Source organism: Natator depressus, chromosome 8 (genome assembly GCF_965152275.1).
Source record: "Natator depressus isolate rNatDep1 chromosome 8, rNatDep2.hap1, whole genome shotgun sequence".
NCBI lineage: Eukaryota > Metazoa > Chordata > Testudines > Cheloniidae > Natator > Natator depressus.
This window is the reverse complement of record NC_134241.1, coordinates 90,141,869-90,164,923: the sequence shown is the minus strand read 5'-3', so window position 1 is coordinate 90,164,923 and position 23,055 is coordinate 90,141,869. Positions and strand designations below refer to the sequence as shown.

Here is a 23,055-nt window from a genome sequence, read left to right as displayed (position 1 = left end):
AGAACAGATTAGTCAAATTTCATCTTTCTTTTTAATGGTCAGGCTGAGACACATGTAACAATCAAAACCTATAATTTTCCATTTAATTTGCTAGTGCTAGCAGTCTGTATTTTTTTTAACAGGCTAGTTTGTTTTGGAATTGGTGTTTGTGGAGGAATAGAGTTTAACAAATGAATTTTGTGAAGTGTATGGCAGATATCTGTGATCATGGGGTATAGTCTGTGAATCTAAGTGTGTAATTGGTGCATATCTTTATGATCGATTTAGGGAATCGGGGGATGATCCTACGAAGTACTGAGCACCCTCAACTCACATTGAAGCCAGTGGAAGTTGAGGGCAATTTTCCAGGATCAAACTCTATGGAGAAAGCTAGCTAGCTTTCTTTCTTTCTTACTCACTTTTTATTTTATCTCTCCACTCCTCTTCCTGTTGCCATGGAAACATGCAGTAGCAGTTAAATTGTACTGCTAACGTGCCTTTTCCTGTAGTAGAATGGTAATAGCTGATATTTGATCTAGCCCAAGTGCTGACTCAGGGACACAGTTGTACATATATTCTCCTCTCCCTCTTTACTCTTTTTAACAGATAATGCATCAGTCTCATTCACCTTGTGCTTCTTAAAAGTGATATCCAGTCACAGTTAATTACTTCAATTTCCTTTTTTGATGCCATTGAAGTGTTGGAATTAGATGATGATATGAAACTGGCTTTAAAAACTGTGCTGAATATGGAATGGCACAGGGCAATGAGAAGCTATGAGACTTATCTTTCTAAGAACAAGTTGTAGAAATCCATATGCTAGTCTGAGAGAACTACCCCATATTTTTCCCTTTGGAAAAATGTAAATAGAAAATTTCTCCAGCACATTCAGTTATATAAATCTAACATTTCATTCCAACTAATTTTTAAAAGTGTCACAGTTTGCTTTGTAGTGCTCCGTCAAGCTGAATGGAAACTTGTTTTTTTAAAAAAAAACCCATAATAGAAGCTCAAATTAAACGTATACCTCAAATTTAAAAAAATTGTAAGAGGATCAAAAAAAAAAATGCCACCATGGCTAAACAACAGAGTTAAAAGAGGTGATTAGAGGCAAAAAGGCATCCTTTAAAAATTGGAAGTCAACTCCTACTGAGGAAAGTAGAAAGAAGCATAAATTTTGGCAAGTCAAAGTATAATTAGGCAGGCCAAAAAAGAATTTGAAGAGCAACTAGCAAAAGACTCAAAAACTAACAGCAAAAATATTAAGTATTTCAGAAGCAGGAAGCCTGCCAAACAATCAATGGGGCCACTGAACGATCAAGGTGCTAAAGGAGCACTCGAGGAAAAGAAGGCCATTGTGGAGAAGCAAAATGAATTCTTTACGTTGCTCTTCACTGCAGAGGCTGTGAGGGAGATTCCCAGAGCTGAGCTGTTCTTTTTAGGAACTGTCTCATATTGAGGGCAATAAAGGAGGTTTTGGAACAAATTGAAAAATTAAACAGTCATAAGTCACCAGGACCAGATGTACAGAACTAACTGTGGTATGTAACCTATCACTTAAATCAGCCTCTTTACCAGATTACTGGAGGATAGCTAATTTGACGCTAATTTTTTTTTGAAGGCTCCAGAAGCGATCCTGTCAATTACAGGCTGGTAAGCCTAACTTCAGTACCAGGCAAACTGGTTCACCCTATAGCGAAGAACAGAATTGTCAGGTGCATAGATAAACAGTTTGTTGCGGAAAAGTCAACACAGCTTTTGTAAAGGGAAATCATGACTCACTAATCTATTACAGTTCTCTGAGGGGGGCAACAAACATATGGACAAGGGTGATCCAGTGTATATAGTGTACTTGGACTTTCCGAAGGCCATGGACAAAGTCCTTCACCAAAGGCTCTAAGCAAACTAAGCAGTCTTGGGGTAAGAGGGAAGGTCCTCTCATGGATCAGGATCTGGTTAAAAGGCAGGAAACAAAGGGTAGAAATGAATGGTCAGTTTTCATAATGGAGAGAGGTAAATAGCAGTGTCCCCCAGGGATCTGTATTGGGACCAGTTCTGTTAATCATATTTGTAAATGATCTGGGAAAATGGGTAAACAGTGAGGTGGCAAAGTTTCCAGACCATATAAAATTACTCAAGATCATTGAGTCCAAAACAGACTGTGAAGAATTACAAAGGGATCTCACAAAACTGTGTGATTGGGCATATAAAATGGAATGTTGATAAATGCAAAGTAATGCATATTGGAAAACATAATCACAATTATACATACAAAATGATGGAGTCTAAATTAGCTGTTACCACTTAAGAAAGAGATCTTGGAGTTATTGTGGATAGTTCTCTGAAAACATCTGCTCAATGTGCAGTAGCAGTCAAAAAAGCTAATCGTGTTAGGAACTATGAGGAAAGAGAGAGATAATAGGATGGTAAACAACATAATGCCACTATATAAATCCATGGTACGTCCACACTTTGAATACTATATGCAGTTCTGGTTAAAGCTATATTAAAAATGGAAAAGATACAGAGAAGGGCAACAAAAATGATTAAGGGTATGAAACAGCTTCCATATGAGGAGAGATTTAAAAGACTGGGACTTTTCAGCTTGGAAAAGAGACAACTGATGGGGGATGTCATGGAGGTCTATAGAATCATGACTAATGTGTAGAAAATGAATCAGGAAGCGTTATTTACCCCTTCACATGACACAAGAACTGTGGGTCACCCAATGAAATTAATAGGCAACCCGTTTAAAGCTAACAAAAGGAAGTAACTGGTTCTTCACACAATGCACAGTCAACCTGTGGAACTTGTTGCCAGGGGATGTTGTGAAGGCCAAAACCATAACTGGGTTCAAAAACGAATTGTATAAATTCATGGAGGATAGTTCCATCAATGGCTATTAGCTAAGACTGTCACAGGTGCAACCCCATGCTCTGGGTATCCCTAAGTTTCTGACTGCTAGATGCTGGGACTGGACAATAGGGTATGGATCACTTGATAATTGCTCTGTTCTGTTCACTTCCCTTTGAAGCATCTGGCATTGGCCACTGTCGGAAGACAGGATACTGGGCAAGAGGGACCATTGGTCTGACCCAGTATGGCCGTTCTTATGTTCTAATTTCCATGCTGGGAACCCCAAATGCCAGAAACCCATAGTGATGCTGAGAGTCAAGTAATGTGTAGCGTACCTAGATGTGTTCACAGTCGGCTGCATATAATTTTATTTTGTGTTTATTTTATTCTATTTTTCAGAGAAGATCCGACAAAGATACGCAGATCTGCCAGGGGAGTTGCACATTATTGAGCTTGAGAAAGATAAGAATGGGCTTGGACTCAGCCTTGCTGGCAACAAGGACAGGTCTCGTATGAGCATTTTCATAGTTGGCATCAATCCAGATGGACCTGCAGGAAGAGATGGAAGAATGCACGTTGGTGATGAACTTTTAGAGGTAAATGATTCCTTTGGCTATATGATAGGGTTGGTGTCGAGAGGGAAGAAAGCCTGTGAACCTTGTAATGAAATACAAAATAAAGATTTGGTGCCAGTTCATGGAACTGTGGTGACTTATGTCAGCTGAGGAACAAAGAAACAGAAGAAGGTATTAAGATGAATGGAAAATGGGTAACATTCACTATGCAGATGAGACAATGCTGTTGGCTGATTCAGAAGGTCTGATGAAGTTAGTGGAGGTTATATGTGAATATGACAAAGAATATGGGTTCGAGTTGAATGTGGACAAGATAAAAACTATGGTGGTATCCAATGATCCTGCGATATTCCAGTGAAAAACATAATCATACAGCAAGTGAGAAATTATTGCTACTTAGGAAGTATTACAGAAGATGGAAAATCAGATATTGAGGTCAGCACCAGAATAGCAAGAGTGAATTCTTGAAGAATAAACATCTAATGAGGCCTGGTCTACACTGGGGGGGGGGGGGGGGGGGATCGATCTAAGATACGCAACTTCAGCTATGAGAATAGTGTAGCTGAAGTCGACGTATCTTAGATTGACTTAGAATCACTTACTTCGTGTCCTCGCGGCGTGGGATCGGCGGCCGCCACTCCCCCGTCAACTCCGCTTCCGCCTCTCGCCGTGGTGGAGTTCTGGAGTCGACGGCAGAACGATCGGGGATCGATTTATCGTATCTACACTAGACACGATAAATCGATCCCCGATAGATCGATCACTACCCGCCGATCCGGAGGGTAGTGTAGACATGACCTGAGAAAGGGACATAACTTCTGACTGTTTAAAAACTTATATATGGTCTGTGTTAAATTATGGCTGTGAAACATGGACTTTCAAACAATAATAAAGAAACTACAATCCTTCAAATTATGGTGTTGTAGAAGAATTCTACAAATATCATGGATAGAGCAGTAACCAATGAAAAAGTATTGGAGATGACTGGAACTCAACAAAAGTTAGAGATCTTATGAAAAGAAAGTTTTGATTTTCGGGCATATTTTAGGAGGTTCGGTGGATGATGCGTGTTTATTGACACTGGCCGAGAAAGTTGATGGCAGAAGAATTTGAGGCAGAAAAGGTATGTCTTGGACGGATGATATGATATCCTGGGTGTGTCAAAAGAGCTATTAATCCACAAAGGGATTAGCAGAGGACCATACAGAATGGGGTACCATGGCTACAAACCTCCAGTGATGCAGGTGTCACATAAGAGGAATAGGATGATTGGGTCCATTGATAAATGTGTTTTCAGTGAAGAACAAAAATCACATATCTACTTGCTTATGAAAACTGATGTCAATGCAGTCTGTGCTTTCAGAATATTCACAAACTATGGTTACGGAGGGACTACTGAAAAGCAGGTGAGAGAATAGCACATCTATCCTTGTATTGCGTATATTGTTTCATGGGAAAAAATCAGTTTACATATAAAATAAGATGAGTCTTGCCTTTTGTAGTTGTCAGGGTTTTCTTCCTTTCCAACTGATAAGAAAATACAATTTCATATTGTGATCCATTTTACTCAGTTGTTAGAATTTAAAAGATTGTTTCTTTCTTTCTCTTTCTTTCTCTCTGGTGCAAACTAACCCACAGACCAAGTTATTCTATCAGCAAATAAAGCATTTCATCTTCTTTTCGCCTCCACCCCTTTTCATCTTCCTGTTTGAAACACATTTTAAACCTTTCGACCTGATATTTGACTGCTGCAGAGTGGCACTTAGTGCTGAGGGTCTTTTGCTATTCCTGCAGTGGTTCCCACATCATAACTGCTTTACAGGTTTGAAAAAATCATTCATCCCTGTGGATGTTTCTCTTCTGAAGAAGCTTTCACTGAAGAGTAGGTGTGTACTGACCTACTGGACTCAGTGGGAAGCGATGTTGGGTCTTTCAGCAATTCTGTATCTGTGTTGTATGAATACCGAATATTTTCTCTCATTTCTTAACCTGAAAAGGAGAAGTCTGACTGTCTGGAGATGCCTTGGGAACACTTAGAATTATCTAAAGATTTGTCAGTGTCTAATTATAGGTTTTCAATGCCCATGAAGTGTAGAAGGCTTGTTTTGAAATAAAGTATCACTGTATGAAATTTATCTCTGTTAGGGTGATAAATTGTGTTTAAAGTCTCTGTCTCTTGCTGAAATAATGACAGGCAAATTGCCCTTTCCTGCAAATTCCTGTTGGTCCATGCTTCAGTGACTATAGAATCATAGGGTTAGAAGGGACCGCAAGGGTCATCTAATCTAACCCCTTGTCAAGATGCAGGATTTGTTGTGTTATAACTTTCCAGGGACCACTACATTTTACAGAAATGTTAAAAGGCAATTTGTCATCCTTTCTCACTCTTGAGCCCTAAAGAAAAGATAATACTTTAGGCTTTGCTCGCTAAAGTCTAGTAACTACCCACGCCTGTATTCTTTACTGACTCTCAACTCAGGCAGAACTGTCATTGATATCAGTGGGTTTGTGGTTCAGACAAAGAACTGGGGGAAAGATGGTTTCTATTAGTGGGTCTGGCACAGACTTCCTGGGTGGTCTTTTTCATCTCCATCAACTTCTTGGTGCCTCAGTTTCTCCATCTATAAAAGGTGGGTAATAATACTTCCCTACTGCACAAGAGTGTTACAAAGCTAAAATGATTAGTGCTTGTGAAATGCTTTGACCTCCTCAGATGAAGCAGGGGAAACTAGAATGAGCATTAAAACTTAAGTCTGAGAGATGGAAATGCATGATGAGATTGCAAGTTATTGTTTGTTTATTATGGGAGTTTGTACTTTGGCAGGAATGTAGATTCTGAAGTGTACAAAGAATTAAAGATGAGTTAAACTAGACTGATAAATCTCTGGTGTGTACCAGCCCAAACAAAATGGACCCACAAATAGAGTAGGTGTTTTGCTGCCCAGAGATCACTGGTCAGGGTAGTTTTGTATGCTAGCTCACTGAACCTTGGAGGACTTTTACACCAATATGCTTGCACAGATAGGGGGAGCCTCTGAGGTTTTCTCTTGGCTCCTAAATTATTCCTGGTGTCATATAATCCTTCTAACCATAGTACTACTGTCCTTGAGAGATGGGCCATGTGGCATTTCTGGTGAATTTTATAAATATTTATTTTTCAGTGTTACTTAGTAGATTTTTGGAGGGTTTGGGATTTGCATATGTGCTGTATGGTTGCAAGTTGCAAAAGAACTTGGTATTGGCCTAAATCTGCTCCCAGTGAAGTCAACGAAAGAATTCACAATTTCTACAGTGGAGGAAGAGTAGACCAGTGCTCACCATTTCTGAAAGTGCTGTCCTGTAACTGAACAAACCATGTCTACAGGCCTATAAGTAAATGCCACCTTTAATTTATAGTATAGTATAATTTAAAGAACATTAAGATTGCAAAGTCAAGCAGTCAAAAGTTAGGAAATGCCAGAATTAAAATTCCCTGTGTAATCTTCATTCAATCACCATTGTGTGTATGTGTTATGATGTGGTCCTTAATTACATGTTCACATTCTATTTTTCCCATAGGACCCATGCCTCTTTCAGCGCACAGCATGGACAAGGCTCATTTAATGAGAAACTGCTCAATATTTTGTCACACCTTCATTGTTCAGTGCATGGCCCCCTGCCTTATTTATTCCATACTATTTATGGAAACATTGTTAGTTTCCTCCTGGGCTGTTTTATGGACTTTGCTATGGCACTTGTCACTTACAGTATCTGAATACTTCACAACCATTAATGAATTTGTCTTTACAGCACCCCTGTCATGTAGGGAAATACCTTTTATCTGTCATGTGACAGATGGGGGAACTGAGGCACAGAGAGTACCATCAAAAACGCCCACTGTTGTCGTGCCCGATTTGAGACGACTAGCACCTGATTTTTTCAGGGTACTTAGCTTTATATACCACTTCATGTATTCAAAGCGCAGCACCCGTCGGCTCCACCTGCAGCTCTGAGTGCCCAAGTTTTCTGCAAATCCGACCCCAAGGTCTCAAGCAGGGCACACAGTTCGTGAACAACTGTGAAAAGTTCGGTTTAAATGACTTGCCCAGCATCACGCAGATAGTCTTGGGCAGAGACAGGGACAGAATCAGTTCTCTGGTTCAGCAGTCAGTTGCCTTCACCATGAGACCATGCTTTCTCTTCCTGCACCCCCCTGCCTTATTCACGATGTATCTCCAAGCTTCTGCCACAAATGACAGAGGGGCCTAAAGACAACAGCCTTCTTCCTTATGTACACGAAACAAGGCAGGGAGCCTATGGAAAAATAATACGGGATCATTATATTTTCCCCAAAAAATTATTTTTAGAGCGTATCTATAGCTATACGCTGAGTTGGAAAATATTTATATTTACACAGTAGGTTCATCCCTATCCTCATCTCTTTCAGAAGAAAAAGATGTGAGGCCAGATCCCGCTCTCTTTACACAAGCAAGTAGTCCCAGTGATTAAATAGAATTATTCCTGTTAGTAAAGTGAGCAGGATTTGAGACGCTGGCTTCAGATCCTAGAAGATCCTTGTTGTGTCACTGGAATGTTGTTGATTCTGCTGCGTTTTCATAAAGTTCGCTAACTGCCTTTTATTAGTGGCATGCTATGCAGTTACGTTGTACCGGAAATCTTCACTCCTATTGGAAAGACTGATTGCTAATCCCCATGTCAGTGCATACAGAGTGAAATTGATTCCATACTGGACTACTATTCAGTAGCGATTAATCCTTTTGTCATAGCTCAAAATCCACCCAGAGGGTTTCTATGGCTTATGTATTTTTATTACGATTATAGCAATATATAGATTAATATGAACAATACTGTAATAATACAGGTGCTATATCCACCATTTGCTAGGTAGGTTTATTTTGTTAACCTAACCACGTTCTATAAATGAACCAGCTGGTCAAAACAGTGATGTCATTTCTGCTTTAAAGGTTTTTGATGTTTCATGCTCAATTTGTATACCATATACTTGGTGGAAGAAGGTTTTTGCATTCTCTGCATTGAGACATTTAGTTAAAGTTATTCAGGGTTCTACCAGCAGCAATAGTCCACCAGGGAGATAAAAAATTCCAAATAGGAAAATAGCAGGATCTTGGCTGGGATAGAAAGTCATATTGGATGGGTCTCCCCAAAAGTTGGGGTTTTTTCTAGCTATAGTCTAACATTTACAGATTCTAGTCTTGTTCTCAGGGCTTTCTGCTTGAGGACAAGGCGGTGGTTGGGGATGGGAGGGTGGAATATGAGTTTAAAAAAAAAAAAAAAAAAAAACCTTTAAATTAATGTTTTCACATTTTAGAAGTTAAAAAAACCACTGAACAAATGACATAATAATATAAAGCTGTAATCAGGACACTCACAATGCTTTTGTGGCAGCAGGCCTGGGCACTGTGTGCTTTTCTATATCCCTGCTCGCCCATCAAACAACTGTGAGCAATTTTACTGCTTCTACCATTGTTATCCCCTGGTTCCTATTCTTTCTCCTCACCAAAATCGGTTGCTTGTTGTCATGCTGTCTGGAGTGGCTCACAACTGTGAGTGCCTACCTCAGGTCAGACCGTCAGAAAGAGGGCAAATACCCCAAGCTAGTGGTGTGTTCTATAATTAGATTTCACCAAGCCAGTAGCAAATGTGAACTCATGGATCACCATACCGTTCTTACCATGGAGTCACAGACAGTCCCCTTAGACTCTCCAATCTATCTTGCTACCCAGTCACATTGAACATTGTGGTAATGGTCACACCAAAAATCTCACCACATCAGGTTTCTCCTAGTCCCAAGAGACCAGTCACTTACCCCAGCTCAGTTGTTACTCCAGATCTTACACCAAAGACAACACTGGCAGCCAATTCTATAGCAAACTAACCCGAGGTTATGCGTGGGGGGGTGTGTTGCCTTTGCGTCTGCCTCCACCCCAACTCACCTCGGTGGATGGTCTGCAAAGCGGGCAGCAGTGCTGGGACTCTAGCAGCAGGGAAGGCAAAGCAGCCACATGTGGCGGGGGAGGAACTCAGCTGGCAGCCAGCCGCCCTACTGCTTCCTCCCTGCCCATGCTGCATGGACCCACTGTGAGGGCCGATGGCAGGGGGAGTGCTGCTTCCTTGCTGCTGGGCATCCACGCCAGAGATGTCCCAAGAAATATGAGGAGAAAAATCACCTAGGTTCCCTGTAAGCTGCATGGTCACACAGCAGTCTATTTAGGGCCGCACAGGTCCCCCAGCCCAGCCCCTCTGGAGCTGTCGGGGAGAGGGGCCCCTCCCCCAGTCTGGCCCAGCCATGCCAGAGCTGCCGTGACTGGGGAGAGGAGCCCCAGCCCAGCTGCGCTGGAGCTGCTGTGGCAGGGAGAGGCGCCATTTCCCCCCCAGCCCAGATGCTGTTGTGGGGAAAGACACCTGTGGGGGAGTTCTCTCTCGCCCCGCCATAGCCCTGGGCCAGCCTGGACTCCAAACTCCTCATCCCCGGCCCCAGCCAGAGCCCGTACCCCAACCAGAGCCCTCCCACCCCCACCCCAACCCTCTGCCCTAGCCCTGAGCCGCCACCTGCACCCCAATCCCCTCATCCCTGACCCCACCCCAGAACCCGCACCTACGGCTGGAGCCCTCTTTGCCCCACCCCCTGCACTCCAACCCTGCACTGCCCGTGCCCTGAGCCCCCTCCCACAGGTTCCTTTTACCTTTAACTATAGAGAGTTTTTAGAAGGAAAAAAACAGTCTTTTACATGGAATTAAAGATGGTTATAGTTGATCTTTTGGAGGGGAAGAGAATAAGTTAGTTGAAATGGGCTGGGGCTGGAGCTGTTGTTGAAGTACAGTCCTGCTTCCTAGAAAATGAAACACGACAAAAACACACAAAAGGGGAAAGAAAAGAACAGCAAAGATAGAAAATGCAGCTTCTGTCTCTGATGTGGACTCTCACTTGCTGCTTCATTGCTGGAAAAACTCCAACACAGCACAGTCTTATCAGCCACTCTGAGACCTGGCAAACTTGTTCCAGTATTGGGCTATTTTGGGCATTGCTTTTAGTTGCCTTTCTGGTCACAGGCTTACAGCTGTGTTGCAAAAAAAAAATTTTTTTTAATGGATGGCTAAGCCAGATACTTATTAGACAGAGGGGAAAAAACAGAAGAAGTAAGGTGAAGAGGAAAAAGGATGTCTGGGAGAAAGGGGGGTTGGCCAGATCCATTGGAGGTAGTGATGTCATCTGAGTCCCTCTCTCTGGCCCAGTCTCTCAGGATCAAAACAACAGTGGCCAAACAGTGTTGGAGTCCCAGGAGATGGTGGGAGTGGGAGCCATGGTGGTAAAGCTTCCTGCAGTGGTTGTTGGTAGACAGCTTATTCTTCTGCTGCTGCTTGATTTTCTTTTAAATCATTCCTTTTAAGACCCCAAAAGGGAATGATGGGTGAAACTCGTTATTTTGTCAATCAATTAGACCTAATTTCTGATGCACCAATTTTGGTTTATTGATTTTCAATTCTACCCATTTTGAGTTTACCAGGCATGATTTTAACACAGTCCTTGAATTATATTACTAGGCCTTTTTCTTCAGCCTAACCTAGATTTTATCTCCCTTTTACATAATATTCATTGTTTAATGTTATTGTGACATCTTATGAACTTTCACTTACTGCTTACAGTTAGGATAAATTTGTAGGCCCAATTATTACAACAGTTCCCATCACAGCTATGTGGTAAAGAGAATATTCTTATATTAATACCCACTTTTAATGTCTCTTCACTTCTTTATATCAAAGTATGAGGGGCAGAAGTTCCTCTGATTTTTTTTTTCTGGGTTATAAACTTCCATGTCATTTACAGATTTAAGCAAGTACATGCAAGATACTACTTAAGCTTATAAAGCCATCAGATAAAACTTCAGTTGCCCAAATCTATAGTACGTTGCTATGCACTGGATGCTGCTTGGACTCAGCAAGAACGTCATAAAACAACATAACTATTGCCATAGTGACAGAATAAAAACCTGTGCCTACTGACCTGATAACATCATAACCAGGTGATGACACAATTTCTTCCCTCTCTGTGAAGTCCTGATCTTTTCAAGAAGACATGTTTAAAAACAAAAACAAAAAAAAACCAAACCCTTATAGAGAGCCAACTGAGTCATTATGTTCATATCTACTTAGTTTCTTTTCCTTTTCCTTTTCCTTTTCCTTTTCCTTTTCCAGGGATAATGGAACTTTCTGAAGTTATTGTTAAGCATCTCAGCAAAAGAAAACATTTAACATAAGCAAACTGTAATGCAGAAAATCAAACATAGTTTCCAAGTAGCTGTCTATGGGTTTTGATTCCCACAAAATAAAGTAAATATCCTAACGTATTTTGTGGCGCTGACATGTCTCCCATTGAAAATAAGAAAAGATTTCAAAATGGTGCCCCTTGTGAAATTCTAGATATTCTCTTGCAGTTTCATTTCTGTAGGATTTTCTATAATCCTTCATCACTGGGGTATCTGAGCAGCTAACATAATAAATTTTCTTTCCAAAAGAAACCCTTTCCTTTAATAATAAAAAAAAAAAAAAAATCAATCAATTTAGGCTGTCACTGAAGAATAACTACATGGGATAGCTGAAAACCTCAAGGGAAATATATTGCTTTGACTACATTTTCATTTTTGTATAATTAAAATAATTGTAACTTACGGACCTAACTCCAGCTAATTAAATTTTGGACTCTGATACATTTGCATAGTAGGATTAATTTAACCAGTGTAAAAAATACAAATTCTAATCTAAGTAGGCAGTTGTTAAGAAAAATTGATGGCAATTCAACTAAATCCAAACTATTTATAAAACAGATATAATATCCCTAGTGAATAATTTCTTTTAAATTGAGAAAAAAAATAAGACAAATTTATCACAAGTTAATAATATGCTAATTTGAACTCTGAATGTCTCTGTGGAAGTATTCCCTTTTTGCCAGTTTCTTAAACTTTACCTTTGAGTTTAGGATACCACCTCTAGAACTGTATCTCCTTGTATGGTAATTGCAAATAATAACAACTTTGAAGCTCTTCAAACTTTAGGGTAGTGTTATTTCCTTCGTGCCTGATCCTTTCATGTTCTGTATATCTCAAACTGCTATTGACCTCAGAGGGACTCTGGAGTATACAAGGCAAGCAGAATCAGATCTTACTGTGCAAATAGATATATATATATTTGGGCACTCCCAAATATCAAACTTTTAAAAAGGTGGTGAGGAAATGAAGGGGTGGGGGAGGAAATAAGGAATATGTTTTGCAGGAGTATTTGTAAAATATGGATATGATTGCCATACAATTTGTTGCTGGATTACTTTAACCATTTGAAGAATATTCACTTGTTGATTCCTCCTTGGAAAATAACCCCAACAGCAAAAACTGAATGTCTTTTAAAATGTATCGTGGGTTTTTGTTGTCCTCAGATGGAGAAAAGAGTCAGCACCATGTGACTAGCAAGTGCAACTTGACCACTCTTGACCTGTAGGCCATAGTTTAGGATCAGCTGTTAAAAGCTGTGTTAGAAGTCGTGTTTAGATAACTTTTCTCATGCTGAATTTTTTTAGAACTTGCCATAGAGGATCATTCATTTGACTCTGAACACCAGACATTGTTTGTTTTCTTTATTTAACAAAGGTTTGAGCCGTGTAGGAATTCTGTCTCATTTGTATTGAGTGATGGAAATAGCCGCTAGTATTGGCAAAACTTAATTAAGTATGAGGTTGCTAATTTCTTGTATTAAGCATTATGCAATATGTTAATCATTTTACAGCTCTCCTGGAATACTTTGAGCTTGGCAATATTAACTCAATATAAAAATATATATATTGCTTTGAAAATAAGAGTGACTAAACTGTTGAAAATTAACATTTTTCTCAATCTTAAAGCTATACCTTCATGGTCTATCTTGAAGTCATGATGGAAAAATAGGGTATTCTTCAAAAAAATTCAATACCTATTTTTTCCATAAGAGAAATGATAGAAAAGCTAAATCAGTATTATAAAGTGTTACTTCTGAATTCAGTATCACATCCTGCCCTCCTCCTGCACATGAACTGATGCCAGGATAATAGCGTGGACTGTCCAAATCAAAAGTGAGTGCACTGACAGAGGTTAGCATTGTTTACTTTCTCCTGTTTGCTTTTTCATACACTATCTTACCACAGTGCATTTGTGCTTGAAACCTCTTCCGGCATACTGATGTGTCTTCCTGAAAGTAAAGTAAAAATGTAATGTGCGATGCTGCTTTGCCTATTTTTAAGATCCTCATAAGCAATGGGATTTATATTTCATGCGCCCCTCATTTCTCTTTATCGCTTGATCTTCCTTTTAGCTTGTCATCATCTTTGAAGTGTTGGATTACCCACCATAATTAAATTCAAAACAATACATATTTAGCTTTAGTTTTAATTAAATACATTTGTACATGAACCAGTTTTTTTCCCCATTCTTTTTAACAGATAAACAATCAGATATTATATGGAAGAAGCCACCAAAATGCCTCTGCAATAATTAAGACTGCTCCGTCAAAGGTCAAGTTGGTTTTCATACGGTAAGACCAGTTCTCATCAAAACATCTAGTTGTAGTTGAGCCTTTACATTAATAGCCTCATTTTCAGAGATGCTGAGCCCCTTTGATTCCCTTTGAAATAAGATAATCTTTTTCTTAACCACGTTTCTGAGCATTGTTGAGAAGATCTCTGTAATGTTGTTTAAAATATCTTTCCAAGGATAACTGTGATGGCCTGCTCACCCTCTGGTGAACAAGTGACAGAGATGCTTAGAGACTGTTTATCTGGTACCTTTTGCTGCCACCATTATGCACAACAAGTATTCACTCCTTCTCTCTTAGATTTAGTTTTAAAAGGTTTTAGTCATTTCTCCCTAGGAACTGGAGATACACTCTAGCATGTGGAAATTATTAGGTAGCATCACTTCGAGAGGTAGCAGTTTGCTACCTAAATAACTTAGTAGCACATATCCGATTTAGTCTTAGAGTTAGTGAAAACAAAGCATCTTATTTATTACACTAAGGACAACTATAATCTAACATGGAACTGGAAGCGTTAAAGAAATAGTTTTATACACAGAAACTGCTCATCTTATCAGGTCTATGTAACTCTACCTTGAGCGTCTTAATTATTTACAAATATACATACATATTGTGCCAGGATCTGCGGGCCCGTTACTTCCTCTGAGACTCTGCCCTCCAAAGCCCACCGCAGTCTACCTATATGGGGCTAGGGATACCAAGCTGAGCTCTCTTCAGGTTTCCTCCTCAGAGCTCTGCTAACCCTTCTTAAGTGAGCTACCCTCTCCAGGCAAGTCTATCCAGACCTTCTGTCTGACCCTCCAACTCCCTGTTCCCTGTGACTTCCCAGACCTCCCTCCTCAAGATCCACTCTCCAGATGTCACCTTGACCAACTTCCCACGCCTCCTGAGGTTCCACCCTCTGGTGATGTCACTGCAGATGATGTCACCAGCCTCAGCAGTTCCTTAAAAATAACTTTGTGGAAGTCTGAGAGATGCAGGGGGCAGTTCACACCTCTTAGAGCTATGGTTTCAAGCTGCCTGCAGACACAGACGTCATTGCATCATTCATGGTTTCATGCTTTCTTTTGCAGCTATCAGGTCTAGAAACTATTAAAAAATTAATACTAAGATTCTGATGTTGTCAAATGTTTATGTTGCGTATTCACATGCCTGTGTCTTAATCTGGCCTGGTTGGGAAGGGAAATGTTCTGATGAGTTTTCTTTCTCTTGAAATCACTCCCTGTAGCTTCTGCAGGACTCTCTGGTTTGGCTTGGCCTGCGACAAACCCATAGAAAATTAACCAGTTCCTATGCAGAATGGCTAATTTCTAGGGTTTATATATATAAGCCACAAAGGGATGCTGGAGGAGGATGGGTTTGCCCACTGGGAGGAAAGACCAGGTTAGGCTGTCTGCGATGAGTTCCAGTCAGCTCTCAGGAGGGGTTAGGCAGCTGACCTTACTGTTAAAAATAAAGCGAACTTTTCATGGAACCCAGAAAAACTCTTCAGTTTTGAAGAGAGAGCCACTTGGGGAGAGTAGGCAGGTGGGAGTATGAGGCTTCTTGCTTGATGTGGGAAGTGACTTCTTCTAAGAGTGCTTTTTGGATGGAATGGCTCATTTTTAAAGAGGGATGTGGTAAATGGACTCAAGGAGGGAACAAGGCCACCTTTGTGATGGTTATGTGGGGAGGGAATGAGATACTGCAGTGCACCATGTATCTTTCAGTTCCTAAGGATCAAAGATGGGTGTATTTCTTATTTTTAGATCTGCTCAGGAACTGAAATTTCTGTCCTGCAGAAACACTTGCATTTGGGGGGGGGGGGGGGGGATTCCTAATCAGATCAAACAGTGAGATATGTGCGATTTTCACTGGGAGGGACATTTTCAAAAAATTCTTTTTGGAAGGACCAAGATGGAATTGTTCAAAAATTTCTGGTCCCAGCTCTCCAGCCTCCCCAGCTCTGCAGCAGCCAGTGAGCCCAGGTTGCCAAGGAACTGGGGAGGTGTGTGAAGAAGCTGTCAGGAAACCAGTGAAACCTGCTTGGTTTCCCTCAAAAGATTTATCAGCATCAACACTTCCCTGTGGAACCTTTTGATTTTTGCCAAATCAACATTCTCTGACAGAAAAATGTTCCACTGGAAAAATTCTGACCAGATGTACTTCTATTCTAAGCAGGAAAACATTCTCTATATTATTTTGGCTGTAAATGTATTAAGACATCCTAACTTCCTCCACCATAGTCCCAGCCTAATTAGAGCTGCCATTGTTCTAATTTGGGGACAGGGGAGGGGTTCTGCTTGTATCATTAGAGTGAGGACTGTCCCTTGCACACAGTTTTGGCTGTATACACTTTAGTATTCAGGAATGAGTAATTTAGGACAAATGTGTGTAGTCTAGTTGTGGCTTGCCTCGTTTAATTATGCCCATACCAATTGGTTAAATGGACTTCTAACCCATATATATTTGTGTGGCATATACTAGAATTTATATAATTTATTCATAAATACCTATTATTGATGTATAACCGTGTGTGTTTGTGTGTTTATACTCACACATCTGTCTGTGAGGCACAGTATACACAAATATAATGGAAGAGCTGTGTTAGTGCAATGAAGAATGAGTTGCCGTACTTGGCAGTGCAGAGGATTCAGGGGTGATTAATGACTTTGCCTGCAGCTCTTGTGTTACTTCCCCCAGCTATTGAAAATTAAATGTCACATACAACAACTCACTCTCCATTAGTTAATTGCATGTGGAATGTGTGTCTGGTGTGAAAGCTCCAGAGGCTGAAGCAGAACATACGAAACTGAACCCCAGAACTAGATTTAGTGCAGGCTGTCAGGCCGTCTCTCAGAAGAGCAGATTGCTTGCGAAATCTGCCACAGTCTGCCACCAGACACACTTTTCTTTTAACTTTCTGTAATTAAAAATATCACAAGGCTCCTAATAAAGGTAGCTCACTTGCTGTGGAGTCTCTTTGGACATGAAAATTTCTAGCATGTGTTTTGGATCACATTTAAGAGATATTTATCTATAAAGGCAATAGAAGGGCTTGCCTAAATCTTCCTTTTTTCCAGTTTTGGTCATCTATGAATGAATCCATTGGAATGAGAAGAGCTTCTTTTTAAAAATAACAGTTTCTCAACTACATACACTGAATTAGAAATGGTGTAGCCATTGAATTTGTTCCTGTTACTGTCTCTTGGGCTAGAAAAGGTGTCATTTTAAAAGTTGTTTTCCAAGTTGTAAATATATGTAATGTTTTTAGACTTCAGCAGAACAAGTGTCTTGTCACTGCTGTCTGCATTATGTTATGGTGCATTGACAATGGATGTATCTGTCTGCTTGACCTGAGCACCCTTTCAAATATTAATGGAAAGAGAGGCTCTCCAAGGGAAAGTGTTATTAGCAATCAGAGCAGCAGCTGCAATGAGTAGGCAGTAAAAGAGGGGAAAAAACAACCGCAAACTCACTGTGTCTAGCTGTACACTCATCCTGTAAGTAAACCAAATACACTACAAAAGTTTGTTTCAAAATCCTGCAAAAAACAAATACAAGCTTGAAGTCTAGTTAGACTGTATTATACGAGAAACCATAAGCTACTTAATATAAACTATTCTGGGCCCAAACATCGTCATTGTATCTCCTGAAACCCCCTTCTCATTTAAAAAAAAAAATCTCCATGTCCCTCCCCTTTCTACTTGGTTGTTTATCTTTTCTTATTTAGACTATAAACCAGGGGTGGGCAAACTTTTTGGCCTGAGGGCCACATCAGGGTTGCAGAACTGTATAGAGGGCCAGGTAGAGAAGGCTGTGCTTCCCCAAACAGCCTGGCCCCCACCCCCATTTGCCCCCCCCACTTCCCGCCCCCCTCAGAACCCCTGACCGCCCCCTTCTGGGACCCCCCCCGGGACCCCACTCCCTCTCCAATCCCCCCTGTCCGACTGCCCTGACCCCTAGCCATACCCCTGACCTCTGACAGGCCCCCTGGGACTCCCACACCTATCCAACCCCCCCTGTTCCCAGCCCCCTGACCTCCCCCCTCCCCGAACTTCCACTCCCTGTCCCCTGACTGCCCCCCGGAACCCCCTGCCCCTTATCCAACCCCCCTGCTCCCATACCATGCCGCTCAGAGCTGGAGGAGCTCGCAGCCATGCCGCCGTGCTCCCTGGCAGGAGCGGCAGACCAGAACGCTGGCGGCGCAGCAATCTGAGGCTGCGGGGGAGGGGGGATGGCAGGGGAGAGGCTGGGGGCTAGCCTCCCCGACTGGGAGCTCAGGCGCTGGGCAAGACGGTCCCGCAGGCCAGAAGTCCATAGTTTGCCCACCTCTGCTATAAACTCTTTGGTATGTGATTTTTGTCTCAGTTTGTATGCATATCCATTATTTTTTCATGTGATGACACAGCTTCCAAATTGTGCCAGCCCCAGAAGTGGTTCAGTTTAACAGGGCTTTGGAAGCTTGTGTTTGCTCACTTCTTTTAAAGGATTTTTCTTAAATCTCTTCCCCATAATATTTCAATTAAAATATTGAAACACAGCTAACTCATACACCTCGTTGCTACAATATTGGGATTGAAGAGCAATAGACATCTTGAGTCTCGATGCATCTTTTCTGTCTGCACATACAAAAGCTTTTCCAGCTAAAAATGCAAGTGGTGACCATATTAGTGACTGCAAGCTGTGCTGATGGGTTTGCTGCTTGGATGACTTCAGCTGTGTCCCTCTGATTAAAGATCTGGAGAGAGCAGAGTGCCATTGCATTTATTATGTTTGAAAACTGGGGATGAGCCACTCACAGCTAGCAAAGAATTTTATCTATAAAGTTTCTCCTGTAAGGAGTTTCTGGTACAGCTCCACCTTACCTTATTGTACCAGAAAGTCAGAACCAAATAACAGAAGTGATCAAACATTATGTTGCACAGAATAGCTACTTCAAAGCAGATGAACTGTTCTCCAGTTAGCTGTCACATGGTACCCTATAGATTGGTATTTATACAGGTGATGAGAATCAACAGCCTCAAGAATAGTGATTCATCCAATGTAATAGAAGAAGCAGCAATACTGGATAGTGTTTGACTTTCCAGTGTGGTCCCTAGCTGTGAGCTTTCCTTACAGTGGAATTGGGTTATGTATAGCCAACCCAGAGTTGCTGAAACTAACAAGCTCTTCATCTCCTTTTACACCCCATTCATTCTCAGCGACAAGAATCTAGCACCGTGCTTTCAATTAGCCCACCATTAAAAGCACTGGGAAGTCTCATCTCCGACCCTGTAGCTGGCAATCCCTATGGCAAGAAGAGCCCTGTGCACTGGTGCTGACATCACCTAAAGAACCAACAACAAATATGAGGCATAATGGATCCCTCAGGGTCCAGTGAGTGAGAGTGAAGGGGTTGTAAAATGAGATGAAGGGCTTGGACATTTCATTGCATGTATAGAGTTGGATGAGCCAGTCATGACCATAGAAGAAATACAAGGTGTCTTCAGCCTTTCCATTTCTACCAAGAAACAAATCCCAGCTCAAAAACTAAAGTGCAGTGTGAAAAACTTGTCTCATACTTTCTCACCTCCAGATAGTTTTAAAAACTGCATTACCGCCCTTTCCCGAAACTTTTGCTGATTAGACAAATTGCTGTAATTGCAATGAGGAACATAGAAGTCCCATTGTATTAGAAAGTTTTTCACGCCAATTTATGATCTTTTCCACTATAAAGTTGACAGTGGTCATTTAAAACAGCTGTTTCTGGCCAAACTCCAAAACACAGGCCTTAATGCAGCGCTATTTCCCAACAGCCTCGTTAGTTAGTTACATAAACTTGTAATAGCATATGAAAAGTTCACAGTTGTATTATCACTGTGGTTTTTATTTAGATTCAGCACATGTTGCTGTTGCTTGGCTTTCTCCAATAACGAACTGGGAGAAATTCAGCCTGTAAACATAGTTTGTTTGTTTTAAAAAAAAAAAAAATCACCTGAGCATTGTAAAAAAGAAAGTATAATCTTTCTGGGAAGCAGAGCTCAATTCAAGCATTGCCTCTAGTTTATGTTAAATAACATTGTACCATATTGAATAGCAGTGCAATGCTGTTTTCTAGCTAATATGGCAAATGGGGCTTGTCTCTGTGAATCCCAAGTACTGGAAACAATAACTATCTTGGCTGGGATTTTCAAAGGAGCCCAGCAGAGAGAGGTGCTCAAATCCCATTGGAAATTCAGTGAGAATAAAGCAGCTAATTCCCTGAGGCTTTTTTGAAATACCCAGCGTTACCCCCTAGTGGGTGCAGTTTGCCAGACAAATTTTGAAATGTTACTTGGCAGTAATCTGGAAGAGTAGTGGAAATTTTACCGTGATAGCAAAAGTATTTTAATGTATTTTGTTGGGAGGTTCTGTAGGGCTTTGCTTTCCAGAAAAGATCAAAAATGGGCTGATGCCAAACACTTTATTTCCAGGTTTGACATTCTCCCATTCCCCCATTATTATTATTTTTTAAACTTCCTTCTAGGCTTCTCCCTGTTTTGGTACTTTTATATGGGCAAGTCCATATGTCCAGGAAGTTAAGACATTCATTCTCTTATTTTTAAGATGGCAATGACCCAGCCTATTCTGCAGCCCAGATTAAATATTCATTTTAAATGGTTGTCATAAAATAAGCAGCTAGTTAAGTGTAGACTGAAAAAAAGGGGGAAAGATGAAAGCATTCCCAATGTCAGTAGGAAAAAAATCTTTCAAGCTGATGCATAATAGCAAAGAGTCATTGGAGCGACAGTTGTTAGACAGAAGTGGTCAGGCTTATAGAGGGGCTATATATATATATATATATATATATATATAAAAAATTGTTTCCTGGTAGGGAGTGGAGGGAGAGGAATGTCTAATGGTTTATACTTAGTGTGGTGAAGAGGAGGGAAGTATGGTAACTTGCTCAAACAGACGTGGGAGAGAGCTGGGTAAGCAAGCCTTGCCAAAAGCGCAAGCTTTCTGCCACTTATGCATTGGCTTCAGTCCTGCTTGCCTTGACCCTTTACACTGACTGAGTTTCTTATTGCTTCAGTACTGTGAGATAGTGACTGCTATTGACATAATCAGTCAGCACTCTTTTATCTCTGACTAAAGTGAAAACCTGGGGAGCCTTCCATTCTAGAGTGCTTCACATCATATAGACATACAACGCCACTGAAAGGCAGACACGTCTTTGGTGTGAGTCAACAATCAGGTGGACAATATGCACGCAGTATCCTACGCAAACCATGGAGGAGAGTTGGAATAAGGACAGTGGTGTAAAATTATGGGACATTTAACATCCTTGCAAAATGGAGAGACATTTATTTTTAAGGTTATATTGGCAAGATGAGCATTGTGTGTAAATTGCATGAAAGTTGTTCTGACCTTGAAAAAAATGAAGGACTGTCTCGACCCTGATGAAATGATTCCAGGAAATCTATGAACAAGTTGATGTTGGGCAATATTTTGCATGAAGTGGTATCTTTGAACAGGTTTCTTAGCGGTAACCGTAGTAACGGATGGCAAATGTGCTGAATTTTCATTTGCAGCCACTGTAATTCAAACGCAATCCTCAGACCGCTAAGCATCTGCTCCAACATCAAAAGACAATGATAATTAATTTTAATTTTAAATAAATTCCTGTTTTAATCAAGGAAATTTCTGGGAGTGGAGTGCAAAAAGCAATTTATTATTAGCTCTGTGATTTTAAAATATGCTCCCACTTTGAATCTGCTTTGAAGCGGTCTCTGTTGAAGTATTAAAGTGTTTGAATTTGTACAATTACAACAGGGATAGATTACAAATTGTGACTTTTTGCAACGCTGTTTTTTCCCCCAAGGAATGATTGTAATTTTTTATTATATGGAATAACAATTACCGTCTGTTTAAAAGGACATACATTTGTAAACCTGATGATGGTGTTTGTAAGTTCAGCAGAAACTATTTTTATGTAATTAAGTAAAAACAATTTTATAATATTGATATTAAGATTTATGTTTAGCAATGTTTTAGAATTATAACAGCATTTCTCACAAAGATTTTAAGATGTATGAATTATCATCAGGCTATACATTTTGCATCATGAGCTGTAGGTTATGCTAGCTTTCATGTTGTTAGTGCTTATGTAAGACTTTGTCCATTGCTGGTGCGGGGGAAGGCTGTATAACCTGAATTAATAGTAGGCAAAAACTGCTAGGTTTCTTAGACATCTTAGATTTGCTGATTAATTCTCATATGTGAGAACTGCCATGTAATTGCAGTGTACCATTGTGAAAAGAAAAGCAGGAAGAAATGTCCTTGCCTAATATGCTGAACTGGTACAGTAATACACGCTTGGAAATCATGATGTGAAGATGAAAAGAAAATGTGATGCTGCTCAGTTACTTCAGATTTCTGGCATGGCCTCCTGCATGCATGGGTTGGTGACGCTGGTCATTGGAGCGCAGATGTTAGCATATTTTCTGAGTGCTGCGAAGCTTTGAGGAGGGCCAGAAGAAGAGGCTGAGAGAGTCTGAGTGAGGGATTATGATCAATACAGAGACCTTTTTTTTTTTTTTTTTTGAACTGTATGGCTGCTTGGTTGAAGATAAAGTAAATGAATTCACCAACCTTTGCATGTAGGATTTATCCGTTCAAATGCCTATGATTGCATTCACCACCTTCTGCTCTACTGAAGGTTGTTGATCTAGCATTGTCTTTCTGAGTAATCGGGATATCCTGGATTTACATGTTTAACCCTTTGAGGTATAATTGACAAACCATACCCAGGTTTTTCCTCCGGATATTTACACTCTAAAAGTGATTTTATAATGAACATTTGTCTAATGTCTTATTCCAGTAATTAAAGGAAAGAAAATCTTGTGCCTAAGACACTGGAACGTGGGAGATCTGGGTTCACTTCCTGGAGCTACCACAGATTTCTTGTGTGACCTTAGTCATGTCACATAATCTCAATCATCCATCTGCAAAGTGGGAGTGATGATGTTTCCTTTTATCTGTCTTGTCTTTTTAAACAGTCCCTGTCCCAATGAGCTTACAGGCTACAGTTATGGAGCACCTAGCATAATGGGATCCTGATCTCATT

At 40.6% G+C, this 23,055-nt stretch overlaps 1 protein-coding gene across 1 annotated transcript in view; it reads left to right on the top strand.

Moving 5' to 3' along the window:
* Positions 1–23,055, top strand: part of PATJ (PATJ crumbs cell polarity complex component) — a 207,377-nt gene that overhangs the window by 126,054 nt on the left and 58,268 nt on the right. Inside the window, exons 28-29 of the mRNA XM_074961634.1 lie at positions 3,235–3,431; positions 13,894–13,985. Of these exons, the coding sequence (XP_074817735.1) occupies positions 3,235–3,431; positions 13,894–13,985 (289 nt within the window). The remainder of the gene's footprint in view (positions 1–3,234; positions 3,432–13,893; positions 13,986–23,055) is intronic.